This window comes from Lepus europaeus, chromosome 18 (assembly GCF_033115175.1).
Source record: "Lepus europaeus isolate LE1 chromosome 18, mLepTim1.pri, whole genome shotgun sequence".
In the NCBI taxonomy this organism is placed as follows: Eukaryota; Metazoa; Chordata; class Mammalia; order Lagomorpha; family Leporidae; genus Lepus; species Lepus europaeus.
This window is the reverse complement of record NC_084844.1, coordinates 59,980,560-59,993,836: the sequence shown is the minus strand read 5'-3', so window position 1 is coordinate 59,993,836 and position 13,277 is coordinate 59,980,560. Positions and strand designations below refer to the sequence as shown.

Below are 13,277 nucleotides of genomic sequence, written 5' to 3'. Positions count from 1 at the left end.
AAGCAAAACGCAGCTCAGGAGCTAGTGATGGCCACAGATACTATCCTGGTTTTGATCCTTCTTTCTTTCGAGTGTTTCTACAATTTACAAATATGGCTTTCATAACAAGGAAAAAAAAAAGCTCTATTTAATTTTCAAGTGCCCACAATAGTCTTTTCTTACTTATCACAGAAATACTAGGTGCAGTACCAGTATTCCTCTACATGACCTAAAACAACAACTCCCCTATATTAGCAATTGTTAGGAAGTTTCCTCATGCAGCACATTATTTTAGCCTACTGCCCTGTGCTACTTTAAACAACACCTTAACAAACACATAACTCAAGCTACATGTCTTTTCAACAAGAATGAAGGTCATTTTTTATTTCCATTATGCTTCATTGATATTGTACAAAAATAAAAATTTCTGAGTTTTTAATTTAAAAAAAATCCAAAATAAGATACCTGAACATCATAGAGTGCTACAATATTTTCATGCTGAAGTTCCTGTTAAGGAAATTGAGAAAACATTTATATGTAACCTCACAATTTTAATATATTTCAATATACAAATAAAAATATAAATACACACACCTACACATATACAGAAACACTAGTTATAGCACAGTACACTTCTAGACATAGTGAGAACAATCCAACCTATTAAAGCATAAGAAGCAGTGTACCTGGTCAACTTTCTTATGGCCTAGGTGGTTTTTCACCATCATCAGTTTCTAGATGCCTAACAAAGTGCATATACTTGTTTATAAAATATGTTCTATAGTTAACATGGCTATTGACTTTCTAACAATTTTCTAACTTTAATATTCAATTTGTAATAGCAATAGAGGTATAAAAAATATCAAACTGCTTTTCAAAAGCACATTATCTGCCTAAAAGAAAACAAAGTATAACTCTTAACTCGGAGCTGTAATTCTTACCAAAGAGATTGCCATAATAGTTTTGATGAGAGCTGGTTAAGTGTTTGGGTTCCATGACCACAGTAGTTTGGAAATACTGGGTTAAGTATACCAAACCTTGTACAATTTTTGAGACTTTAATTAGCCAAGTGCTTTGTTCAAGAAGTATTTAGTAAAAAAGGATTTTCCAAACTAATTTGCCCATGGAATCATTTTTTGCTTTCCTCCAACCAGTTCACTTGGGCAACACTGATTGTGAGTGATCCAAAAACACTGCCTCCAAGGAAAATACCTTTCCTCAACATAGTAAAAAAAAAAAATTTTTTTTAGAGTCAACAGAAAAGGTAAACATGTGTGTGGGTCTCTTCTCAAACAATACCACAGCAACTGGGAGAAAGAAGAAAGGAAATTTAAAAAAAAAAAAAAAAAGAAGAAGAAGAACTTAAAAGCAGTCTTTTTAAAATCCCTCCCCAACATTTGGCCAAGAGGCAAACATGTCTTGGTAAAAACAGCTTCAGAGTACTCCATGTTTCAAAATGAAGAGCAGCTAGAAACTCTCAGAGTTGGGGCCAACCACCAAGTCTGCAAAGGCTGTCGTCATGGGGTCACTCCTCTAACCCGGGATGAAATTCTACACAAAGCAACATACCTTTAAGATTTTAATTTCCTTTCCCAGCAGTATTTGGGATTTTGACAAGTTCTTTTTATTAATACTTTTAATAGCTACCTCCCAGTCAGTTTTCTGAAAAGGAAACACAATGTTATTCCTGGAAGTTATTCCACAGAAACAAGTCAGCAGAAAACAAAAAACAAACAAACAAAATCTAAGCACAAAGATGGATTTAGCAAATAATTGGGGGTGGGGGGGGGAGACAATGGAAAAGAACTGCAATGATTTCATCAGTTACAGTGTAACAAGCCAGTGTTTCTACACACACACACAAAACACAGCTCCTGAAAATAACCCATACTGAGACCACACAGACTCTCCCGTTAAATGACAAAAGAACACAGTTCGTAGCCACTTCTAAGATGCAAGGAGATGTGGACAGAAATTTGGAAGCTTATATGCTTAACTGAAAACAATCCTGCTTCAGTGTGGGAGAACACCTCTTTTAAAGTTATTTTTCCTGATAAATGAGAAGCAGTTACTACCTCATCTAACAAACAGCGAAGACGGCACCCTTTCAACACACCCCTTGGCACCACTCATAACTGCCAAACCCTTTAGGATTATTTCCACTCCCGGTGCGCCTTTCCAAATTCTTTAGATTCTGAAACCTCGTGTGACCCGACTTGCGAAACAGCAAAGGCCTCTTAGGAAAAAAAAAAAAAAAAAAAAAATTCAGGCTCGAACATGCGTTCGTGTTTACTTGCACTGAAAAATAAAGCGTGCAACCATCTTTTCCACTGGGAGCCCTCTAACCCAAGAGGGCTCGCCGGGGAAAGTGACACCGGCCGGTTGGAGACAGCTCCGGGCTAACGGGAAACCCGCCCGCTTTCCACCAAGTCTGCAATTATCAACCTCAGAGGTGACAATCTCTGGCAGGTCAGAGCGGAGGAAAAAAAAAAAAAACAAAGGTCCAGCCGTGCTCGAACCTCCAGACGTGCACGGAGAGCTATGCGGTCCTTTGGGGTCCAGGGTTAACTTCAGGCTGGACCCCTGGGCGCACTCCGGTTACCGAGCACCCCGACAGCCAAGGGGGTCAGCAGCTGCCCCGGCGGCCGGCCGCTCGGTCGGTGCAGCGCTGCCTGGCGTGGCTCCGGCCTCCAAACAAACCCCGCGACACTGACAGCGCGCACAATGGCAGGCCGGGGGGCCGCCAGCCAAGCTGGGGGGGAGGTTTGGGGGGTGGGGAGGGAGCGCGGCTTCGCCAAGTTGCAAAACCACCCCCCCAAAAGCCCTGGCCTCGCCCCCACCACCACCCCGGCCGGCTGGGGCAGGCAGCGCTCACCTGGCGGTGGCGCCCCCGGAAGACCACGGCGAAGGCCCCGTGTCCCACGAGGTCCCTCTTGCTGTACTCGAAGTCGCCCACCACCTCCATGGCCGCGCCCCCGGGGCATACAGCGAGCTGGCGGCGGCGCGGTGCGGTTCGGCGCGGCGGGCTGGGATCAGCACCGGGGGCCCGCGGGCCCGGAGCGCGCCCGCGCGGGGCGGCGGGGCTGGGGCAGCCGCGGCCCCGGGCCCGGGCGGACGCTCATACCGAGAGGCCGGGGCAGAAACGGGAGGAGGCCGCCGCGCGCAGCCGGGGTCAGCGAGGCCTGCTGGCCCGGCCCCTCCTCATGGCCCGGCGCCGGCCGCGGTGGTGGTGCTGGTGGTGGGGGGGTCTCTGGTGAAACGGCCTCGGCACTGCCGGGCCGGGGGCGCCGCCGCCGTCACTGCGCGCCCCTGGAGCCAGACGCGCGCGAGGGAGAGGTGTGGAGTCCGGTGCTCCCCATCCCCAGCTTGTGCGGCCGCCCCGGCCCTCGTCTCCCGGCTGCTGTGGCTGTGGCGGCGGCGGCGGTCGCCGCCCTAAGACCGGCACAGCCCGGTCCCCGCGCCCCACCGCCTCACGCGGCACCCAACGCACAGGCGCGCGCGCCGGCCGCTCCCGCGCCGACTGCCGGCCCTCCGCGACGTCAGCACGTCTTGTAGGACGCAGCGCGCGCGGCGAGCCCGCTGCCTCCGCCGAGAAAAAGAGTGCGCGGCTCGGGGCGCGGCTCCGCCTCCCTGAGGGGGCCCGGCGGGTGTCGGCTGAGGCGAGGGCGGGGTGGACGGGCCGCGGCGGCCACACCTGGGTTACCCGCTGCTGGGTTGGGAAGCCCGCTGGGCACGGGCCACGCCCTGACGCTTGCTTTGCAGAAGCCGGAGGTGGAATGGCAGCTGCGGGCGGGACCAGGGTATCTCTTGGGTGAGGGAGCCCCCGTGGCCCTGTGGCCGCCCAGGCTCAGTGTCCGTGCATCGCTGTCCCGGGGGGCCACTCCCCACGGGTTCTGTTAAGTTTGAGGCTTCGAGAACTTTCTTTTCTACCTGATCATTCAAGTTGGCCAGCTTTCCCTCAAGAAATTGTCCCGAGAAATCATTGTATAAGCAGCGTGCCTGGAAATGGGGTGGAAAATTCGGTCCCCGTACTTCAGCTTTTTTTAGGATGTTTGCATTCAGGTCGCCTCTCCCCGCCAGCAGCCTCTGCAGACTGAAATATCCAACCCCGGGAGCCGGAGATAATGTCTGAGTCCGTTTTGGTTGCAAATAGCACGACACCCGCCACCGGGTAAATTACAAAAGAAAGCGCATTATCTCGGCTCCCATTTCTGGTCCAAAGTGGAGTGGTCCCTTGTGGGGATGATCTTGCTGGGAGCACACGCGAGACCCAGCCAAAAAGGCTTTCAAGGCAGCCGCTCTCCATTGAGCCCGCTCACCTGTGATAATGAACGCTCCTGAATAGATGGACCCATTCATGGAGGCGGAACCCCAATCACCTCTTAAAGGTCCCACCTCTCTTAACGGGGATTCTGTTTCCGTATGCGTTCCAGAGCGGATAAACTGTATCCCAGACCTTAGCACCCTCGTGCCCACGCCCTCAGAACGGAGGGCCTTGCATTTCTATTCCTGCTGCTCTGAACTCCCACGTAATTCTCTCCTGACTTCAAAATCCGGCGCAGGTGGTTGGGCTGGACATTGAAAACCTGGAGCCCTCAGACACTGACAGTGAGTGAAGCAAGTTTGGGTATACACACAAGAATTGATCTGGAGATGATTCCTCAGCGGACTGAAGGATTTTTTTTTTTTTTTATGGTTTGAAAATTGAAATAGTGTAAAATCGGAATCAAAATGGAGTGAGTGTGGCTAAAAGCTAATGGCAGATCTCTTGCTTCTGTACGTATTAGCTTTGATTGCTAATGTCTATTGTGAAACTATGTGGGCCCAAATTCCCAGGAACTAGGTTGACCGATAACCCACTGTTGGGGGCCGCACTCTGGTAAGGAGTGTTGGTCCCGATCGGTGGCCGGTCCCAATCGGTTACCTTGCCTCTCATTTGTCTCTCATTTGCTTCTCTCTTTCAATAAATTTCACCCGTGACTGTCACTAATTTTTGTAACATTTTGTTTTAGCTGACGAGTGGATGCAACAATAGGATACAGCATTTAAAATGCCAAAATTCCCTGATATCTCTTCTGAAATATGCATCTTAAATGATATAGGACCCTGGCACCGCGGCTCACTAGGCTAATCCTCCGCCTGCGGCGCCGGCACACCGGGTTCTAGTCCCGGTTGGGGTGCCGGATTCTATCCCGGTTGCCCCTCTTCCAGTCCAGCTCTCTGCTGTGGCCCAGGAGGGCAGTGGAGGATGGCCCAAGTGCTTGGACTCTGCACCTGCATGGGAGACCAGGAGGAAGCACCTGGCTCCTGGCTTCGGATCGGCGCAGCTCACCGGCCGTGGCGGCCATTTGAGGGGGTGAACGAATGGAAAAGGAAGACCTTTCTCTCTGTTTCTCTCACTAACTCTGCCTGTCAAAAAAAAATTTTTTTTAATGAGTGAAAAGTGTGTAAAGTGCATAGGCACTACATGAGGAGTGGGGAGGTTAAGTCAGGAAAGTGAGACCAAAGCTAGCCTTAGGCAGTATGTCCCCAGCCCCAGACCAGCACCCTCAGCATCTTTCTCTCTCTCCTCCATTGAGTCCACAGGTGGTTTCCGGGTGAATAGAGACGACATTTTTCAGCCCCATGGCCAGACAAGCTAGACCCACTGAGGACAGTTAATCTAACAGGTGTTTGGAGGATTCACTTCCTGTAAGCTTTGTTGACAAGAGCAATGAACGTGAAATTTTTGGATAGCAAGGAAGCACCAGGGCAGGGAACAGCACACCAAGAGTAGGGCCAGCAGCAGCTCCCACGGAAGCTCAGGGAGCCATCCTCTGCTTCCCAGAAGCACCTGATGCCGCTGGCTTGGGGGTCTATGAGCCAAGGCCCCTCCTGGGGCTTCGGAACTCTCAGAGAACAGCACTGCAACCCTCCTGGTGGTCCCCTCAGCGTCCAGATGAGGACAAGTGTACCCTTTGTCAGCTTAGCCAGCGCATGTCTTACACACATCTGCATCTCCATGCTTTTGTTGTGAGACACAGTTGATAGCCCCTTGCTATTGTTTGGATATTCCTTTGGGTGTCCCCAAAGGTCCATGTGTTAAAGGCAGAAAGCTGGAGTTAGAAGCTGGGTATCACCCCCAGCACCCTGATCGGAAAATTAAGTGTCTTAATAGCTAGGCCAAACACCCCCCCTAAAGTTTTATTTTTTAAGATTTATTTATTTATTTGAAAGAGTTATGGGAGGTCTTCCTTCTATTGTTTCAATCCCCCAAGGGGCCTCAACAGCCAGGGCTGGGCCAGGCCAAAGCCGGGAGCTAGGAGCTTCCTCAAGGTCTCCTACGTGGGTGCAGGGGCCCAAACACTTGTGCCATTTTCCACTGCTTTTCCCAGTTGCATTAACAGGGAGCTGGATTGGAAGTAGAGCAGCAGACAAGAACCGGCGCCCATATGGGATGCTGGTGTCACACAGGTGGCAGCTTTACCTGCTAAGCCACGCTGCCGGGCCCCCTCCTCCTGAAGCTGTTTTTAGGAAGCCACCCACAGCCCCTTAATGTCGCTGTGCATTGTGATCTGGGCCACTTGCACATAAGGAGTTTTGACCTTGAGGCTCATTATTGAAAAGAAATGATGGAAGTAGTGGGAGCTTTGCAAAAAGAATGTTTATTTAGGACTATGTCCATAACAAATAGCAAATACCAAATACGATAATGTTAAAAAAAAAAAAAGTGTAGATAAAATACAGGTGTAATTCTCAGAGTTCCCAGGGGCCAGCATTGTGGCACAGCAGGTGAAGCCACCAGCTGTGACGCCTGCATCCCATTCAGCTCATGCTGGTGTAAGTGCTCAAGCCCCTGCCACCCATGGTGGAGACCCGGATGGAGCTCTCCTGGCCCCTGGTTTCAGCCAGGAAGCAGCAGGGGCAGGCACTGTGGCATAGCAGCTCAAGCTGCTTCTTGGGACATCCCCATCTCATCTCAGAGTGCTTGGTTGGAGTCCCGGTTTCTCTGCTTCTGACCCAGCTTCCTACTGATGTGTCCTAGGAAGAAGCAAATGATGCCTCAAGTGCTTGGGCCCAGGCCACCCATGTGGGACACACAGATAAAGTGCCAGCCTCTTAGATTCAGCCTGGCCCAGCCCTGGCTGTTATGGGCATTTGGGGAGTGAACCAGGGGATGAAAGATCTCTCTCTCTCTCTCTCTCTCTCTGTCTTGATCTCGCTCTTGCTCTTAAATAACATTAAGAAAAAGAAAGCAACAAGATTTTGATATCTTTATTAATGTTTTTAGAAACATCATACTCCAAAACCTGATTCATAAAAAATTTTCTAAAATAGTAAACTTCAGCCTAGGAATTGTCTAATAAAATGCAAAAAATGAGGACAGTGGAGGGCTTTTTTTTTTTTTTTTTTTGACAGGCAGAGTAGATAGTGAGAGAGAGAGAGACAGAGAGAAAGGTCTTCCTTTTTGCCGTTGGTTCACCCTCCAATGGCCGCTGCGGCCGGCGCATCTCACTGATCCGAAGCCAGGAGCCAGGTGCTTCTCCTGGTCTCCCATGCGAGTGCAGGGCCCAAGGACTTGAGCCATCCTCCACTGCACTCCCGGGCCATAGCAGAGAGCTGGACTGGAAGAGGGGCAACCGGGATAGAATCCGGCACCCCAACCGGGACTAGAACCCGGTGTGCCGGCGCCGTAAGGCGGAGAATTAGCCTGTTAAGCCACGGCGCCGGCAGTGGGGGGCATTTTTTAATCAAGTCCTTGGGCCCTAACATCCACATGGGAGACCTGGATGGAATGTCCAGACTCCTGGCTTCAGTCTGACCCAGTCCTGACTGTTGCAGGCATTTGTGATAAGATGAAGATCTCTCTCTCTCTCTCTCTCTCTCTCTCTCTCCACCTCTCTCTCTCTCCATGCTTTCCAAAATGAAAATAAACATTTAAAAATATATAAATAAAAAGAATAGAGCATTTTCAGCCAGAATGGATTTATTGAACTTGGAGAAAAAAATAAGCCTATTGTAGTTCATCACAATCTAGATTTCACTCCCTCTTACCAAAGACCTACTGAGATGACAAAACACCTGCCCCAGGTTGGATTCTCTGGAAACAGAACACTGACCTAGAGCTTGGGTGTGAGATGATTATCAGGAATTAACACCAGTGAAACAAAGGGAGTGGAAACCGGGTCGACAGAGGGAGAAAGTCTAGTATTGTAGCCAAATATTTAAAGAATTTTCAGACATTTTAATGTGGCACTAAATCACTGCATTCAGTTACCTCTTGATGATATAATACATTTGTAGAGCGAGCAAATCTCTTTTAGTCAATCCTAGGTAAGTTTTATATTTACTACCATATATTGACTAACCTGGAGGGAGAATGAAATAAACTATTTGAAAACTGCGACTGAAATAGTTACCGATGAATGAAGACTTGGACCTTGTTCTGAAATGAAAAATTTGTCATGAAAAAATTGGGGGGTGGGGGAGCATTGTGGCACAACAGATTAGGCCACCAATTGGGATCCCGCATCCCCTATTGGAGTGCCTGGGTTTGAGTCCTGGATCCTCGACTTTCTATCCAGCTTCCTGCTAATTCGCACCACGGGATGCAGCAGAGGCTGGCTCAAGTACTTGGGTCCTTGTCATGCACATGGGATACCCAGATGGAGTTGCAGACTCCTAGCTTCAGCTTAGCCTAGGTCTGGCCTGTTGTAGGTATTTGGGTAGTGAACCAGCAGATGGGAGAACTATGATTATCTCTCTCTCCATCTATCCATCTGCCTTTCAAATAGATAAATTAAAATATTTTTTGAAAAAATCATCAGTTAAAAATTTATTGCATTTCATAAGAATTGCAAAGTGGGAGTGGCTCAATACTAAAGTGAAAAATTTTTGTTTGGGTTTATTTATTGATTTAAAAGATCTATTTATTTATTTGAAAGTCAGAGTTGACAGAAAGTGAGGGAGAAACAGAGAGATCTTCTATCTTCTGGCTTATTGCTCGAATGGCTGCAACAGCCAGGGCTGGGCCAGGCCAAACCAGGAACCAGGAGCTTCATTGGTCTCCTACATGGGTGGTGCAGCCTAACCACTTGGGCCATCTTCCACTGCATTCTCCCAGGCCATTAGCAGGGAGCTGGATCAGAAGCAGAGCAGCTGGGTTGTGAACAGGCTTCTATTTGGGATGCTAGCTTTACCACCTATACCACAATGCTGGCCCCTTATTTTTCGGTTTTCTAAATGATAGTACAATGGAGCAGTCACTACATTATTTACTTTTACTATAATATTGTTGGAGCTGATAAATTGACTCACTGGTTCTCAAACTGCGGACTTCAAAGACTCCCGAAAATCTCCAAGACATCCTGTGAGGTCAAAACTGTTTTCATAATTTCATAATCCACCTTGTAGGTTGCTGAGGTACTGCAGGTGCTGGCTTTTACCCGCCACAGCGCCGGCCCCCCAAGTATGTACTTTTTTAAAAAGATTTTATTTTATTTATTTGAAAGACAGAGTTACAGAGAGGTAGAGACAGAGCGAGAGGTCTTCCATCCGCTGGTTCACTTGCCAGATGGCCGCAACGGCCAGAGCTGAGCTGATCTGAAGCCAGGAGCTAGGAACTTCTTCCAGGTCTCCCATGTGGGTGCAGGGGCCCAAGGACTTGGACCATCTTGTACTGCTTTCCCAGGCCATAGCAGAGAGCTGGATGGAAGAGGAGCAGCCAGGACTAGAACCGGCGCCCATATGGGATGCTGGCGCTTCAGGCCAGGGCTTTAACCCACTGGGCCATAGGGCTGGCCCCATCCAAGTATGTATTTTTAATATCACGTGTGACAAAAGACAAAATGGGAAGTCCACATAAAGATCTTCTGTGTACCGAAGTATGATCCCTGTCTCCAGGAAAAGCAACTGTGCAATTATCCAAGTGTTGAGAAGACGTAGCCACCATTTTCATAGAATATCATTTTTACTTGAAGGAACAATGGGCAAACTGCTTATTCCGACTTGGGTATTTAAAAGACATATTCTTGAAGATGAGTGAAGTGAGTCTGTTGCGTCAAAGGTAAAATGTTAGTTTTCGTGTCAAAATTATAATTGTGGACAACTGGCATTCATCACTGGGAGCTGATAGTGTCCCAACACCCAGACATTTCTGATATGATCTGGCTAACAAATGTGATTTTATTTTAAGGTTTGTTTTATTTATTTGAAAGACAGAGAAAAAAAGAGACTGTGTGTGTTCTCCCATCTGCTGTGTCACTCCCCAAATGCCCATGATGGCCAGAGAAGAGGCAACCAAGGTAGGAGCCAGGAACTCAATCTGGGTCTCCCAAATATGGGAGCCATCGCCTCTGCCTCCCAAGGTCTACACTGGCAGGAAGACTGGAGTTGGGAGCCGAGGTTGGGTATCGAACCCAGACACTGCAATATAGCATGTGGGTGTCTTAACATGCGTCTTTTTTTTTTTTTTTTTTTTTTGACAGGCAGAGTGGATAGTGAGAGAGAGAGAGACAGAGAGAAAGGTCTTCCTTTTTGCCTTTGGTTCACCCTCCAATGGCCACTGCAGCCGGCGCATCTCGCTGATCCGAAGCCAGGAGCCAGGTGCTTCTCCTGGTCTCCCATGCGGGTGCAGGGCCCAAGGACTTGGGCCATCCTCCACTGCCCTCCCGGGCCACAGCAGAGAGCTGGACTGGAAGAGGACCAGCCGGGACTAGAACCTGGTGCCCATATGGGATGTTGGCACCACAGGGGAGGATTAACCTAGTGCGCCACTGCGCCGGCCAGCCCCCACCAATGGATTTTTTTTTTTTTTTTGACAGGCAGAGTGGACAGTTGGAGAGAGAGACAGAGAGAAAGGTCTTCCTTTTCCATTGGTTCACCCTCCAATGGCCACTGCAGCCGGCGCACTGCGTCCGGCATACCGTGCTGATCCGAAGGCAGGAGCCAGGTGCTTCTCCTGGTCTCCCCAAGGACTTGGGCCATCCTCCACTGCACTCCCGGGCCATAGCAGAGAGCTGACCTGGAAGAGGGGCAACCGGGATAGAATCCGGCGCCCCGACCGGGACTAGAACCCGGTGTGCTGGCGCCGTAGGCAGAGGATTAGCCTATTGAGCCATGGCGCCGGCCCCACCAATGGATTTTAATATGAGACTGGAAGTTTCATTGATATGGGACGTGGTTTGGATTTTAAATTGTAGCTAACATTTAGAAACAACCACTTGCCAAATTTTGATGAACATCAGAGAAGAATAGCCACAGAGCTAGTAGTACAATGCTCTTCCATTTTCCAACTGCATACCTGTGAGGCCAGATTTTCTCCATACGCTTCCACCAAAACAATGTCTCAAAACTGGCTAAACACAAAGCTAGTACGAGAATCCAGCTGTCTTCCAATAACCATACATTGTAAATATCTGCAACATGGAAAACAACATCTGCCAACCTTTTGTTCTGAAAAGTATAGTTTGGGGCCCGCGCTGTGGAGCAGTGGGTAAAGCCAACGCCTGCAGTGCCAGTATCCCATCTGGGTGCTGGTTAGAGTCCTCACTGCTCCACTTCCAGTCCAGCTCTCTGCTATGGCCTGGGAAAGCAGTAGAAGATGGCCCAAGTGCTTGGGCCCCAGTATTTACATGGGAGACCCGGAAGAAGCTCCTGGCTCCTGGCTTCGGATTGGTGCAGCTCTGGCCGTTGCGGCCATTTGGGGAGTGAACCAGTGGATGGGAGACCTTTCTCTGCTTCTGTCTCTTTCTAGCTCTGCCTTTAAGCAAATAAATAAATCTTTAAAAAAAAAGTATAGTTATTCTTCATGATATGTCAGTTATGTTAGTATTCCTGAGTTTATTATTATTCTAAAATGAAGTAAAAATAAATATTCTTTGAACTTCTCTATTTCAGTTTCTGATACAGTTTATGTCAATAGACAAAACTCACATGAACCAAAGCTCTTTGGAGAACCTCAGAACATTTCTGGAGTTTGAAGGGACTCTGAGATGAGAAAGTTTGAGAGCAGTCTGGGGGCGATGGGGGGATGGGGGCTGGTGGATGTATGGAGGGTCTCTAAAAAGTTCATGGAAGATGCATCCGATGAAAAGCCTCCGCCTGGATTTCAAAAACTTTTGCACCAAAAGAAATATCTCTTAATTCCATCTTCCCATGAACTTGTTTGGAGACTTCGTGTGTCTTCTTTGGTTTCTTACTGAGACCCTCTCAAATCATCTCATTCCCAAGGAAGGCTGCTCTCCCAGGGCGGACACAGTGGTCCTTAGAGCCGCACTGGAGGGGACCCTAATCCTGAGGATTGTTACAGCTGTGTGATTGCTGACAGTGGGAAACAATATTTCCCTTTTTCCTCCCCACCGTGGTAAGTGAGAAGTGCTGACCCGCTATCTTTGCCCAACTCAGGAGGAAGTGGATGCCTTGTGTCACCCGCAGGGCCCAACGCCATCTCCTCTGTGTCCTGGGGCCCTGGCTGGGAGCCAGCCTGAGGCCAGCCACAAAGCCCACAGCTGACATGCTGCGGCTGCCCAGAAGGAAGCTTCTAGAGGCTGTGGGCCTTTCTCAAAGGAAGGAAGAAGCAAAACCCATTGGCAACGAGAACTAAAACCGTGCGTGTGGTCTGGGGGAAGAAATAAGCAGTGGGATCAGCAGGACGCAATGGAAAGCTGCAAGCCACCGCACTGCATGTTGACAGCGAAGGGACATCAGGGGAAGCTGGCACCAATGTCCTCCCTCTAGAATTCAGGGTGTCAGACTTGGCTTAGCCTGGCAGGTCTCATGAACACCAGGAGTTCCAGGGGAGAGATTTCATCTTCAAGTTCATGTTAATCACATTTTCAGAGGCTGCAATACACAAATATTGTCCAGAGGGCCAACTGGCTGATTTATGAGGACTAGTTCAACTGTTAAAATGTACAGCAGGGGGCCAGTGCTGTGGCATAGCGGGTAAAGCTGCCGCCTACAGCACCAGCATCCAATATGGGCACTGGTTTGAGTCCTGCTAATGGCCTGGGAAAGCAGTAGAAGATGGCACAAGTGCTTGGGCTCCTGTGCCCACATGGGAGACCAGAAGAAGTTCCAGGCTCCTGGCTTTGGATCGGCCCAACTCCTGCTGTAGGGGACATTTGGGGAGTGAACTAGTGAATGGAAGATTTCTCTCTCTTTCTCTTTCTCTCTCCCTCTCTCCCTCCCTCCCTCCCTCTCTGTCTCTCTCTGTTTCTCTCTCTCTCTCTCTAACTCTGCCTCTCAAATAAATAAATAAATCTTTACAAAAAAGTGCTACCTCCCAAGGTCATGCCCCTAGTGATCTTAATGACCTC

The 13,277-nt window shown here is 49.0% G+C and overlaps 1 protein-coding gene across 2 annotated transcripts in view; it reads right to left on the bottom strand.

The window, feature by feature from the left end:
• Window positions 1-3,010, bottom strand: part of ULK2 (unc-51 like autophagy activating kinase 2) — an 85,496-nt gene extending 82,486 nt beyond the window's left edge. The window contains exons 1-3 of one of the 2 annotated variants that reach the window (XM_062175519.1): window positions 2,855-3,010; window positions 1,549-1,641; window positions 445-486 (exon numbers count right to left, since the gene is read on the bottom strand). In XM_062175519.1, the coding sequence (XP_062031503.1) occupies window positions 445-486; window positions 1,549-1,641; window positions 2,855-2,944 (225 nt within the window). In that variant the 5' untranslated portion in view covers window positions 2,945-3,010. Of the gene's footprint in view, window positions 1-444; window positions 487-1,548; window positions 1,642-2,854 lie in introns of those variants that run through there. The other variant, XM_062175521.1, reaches the window with a different exon arrangement.
• Window positions 3,011-13,277: the final 10,267 nt, after the last annotated feature.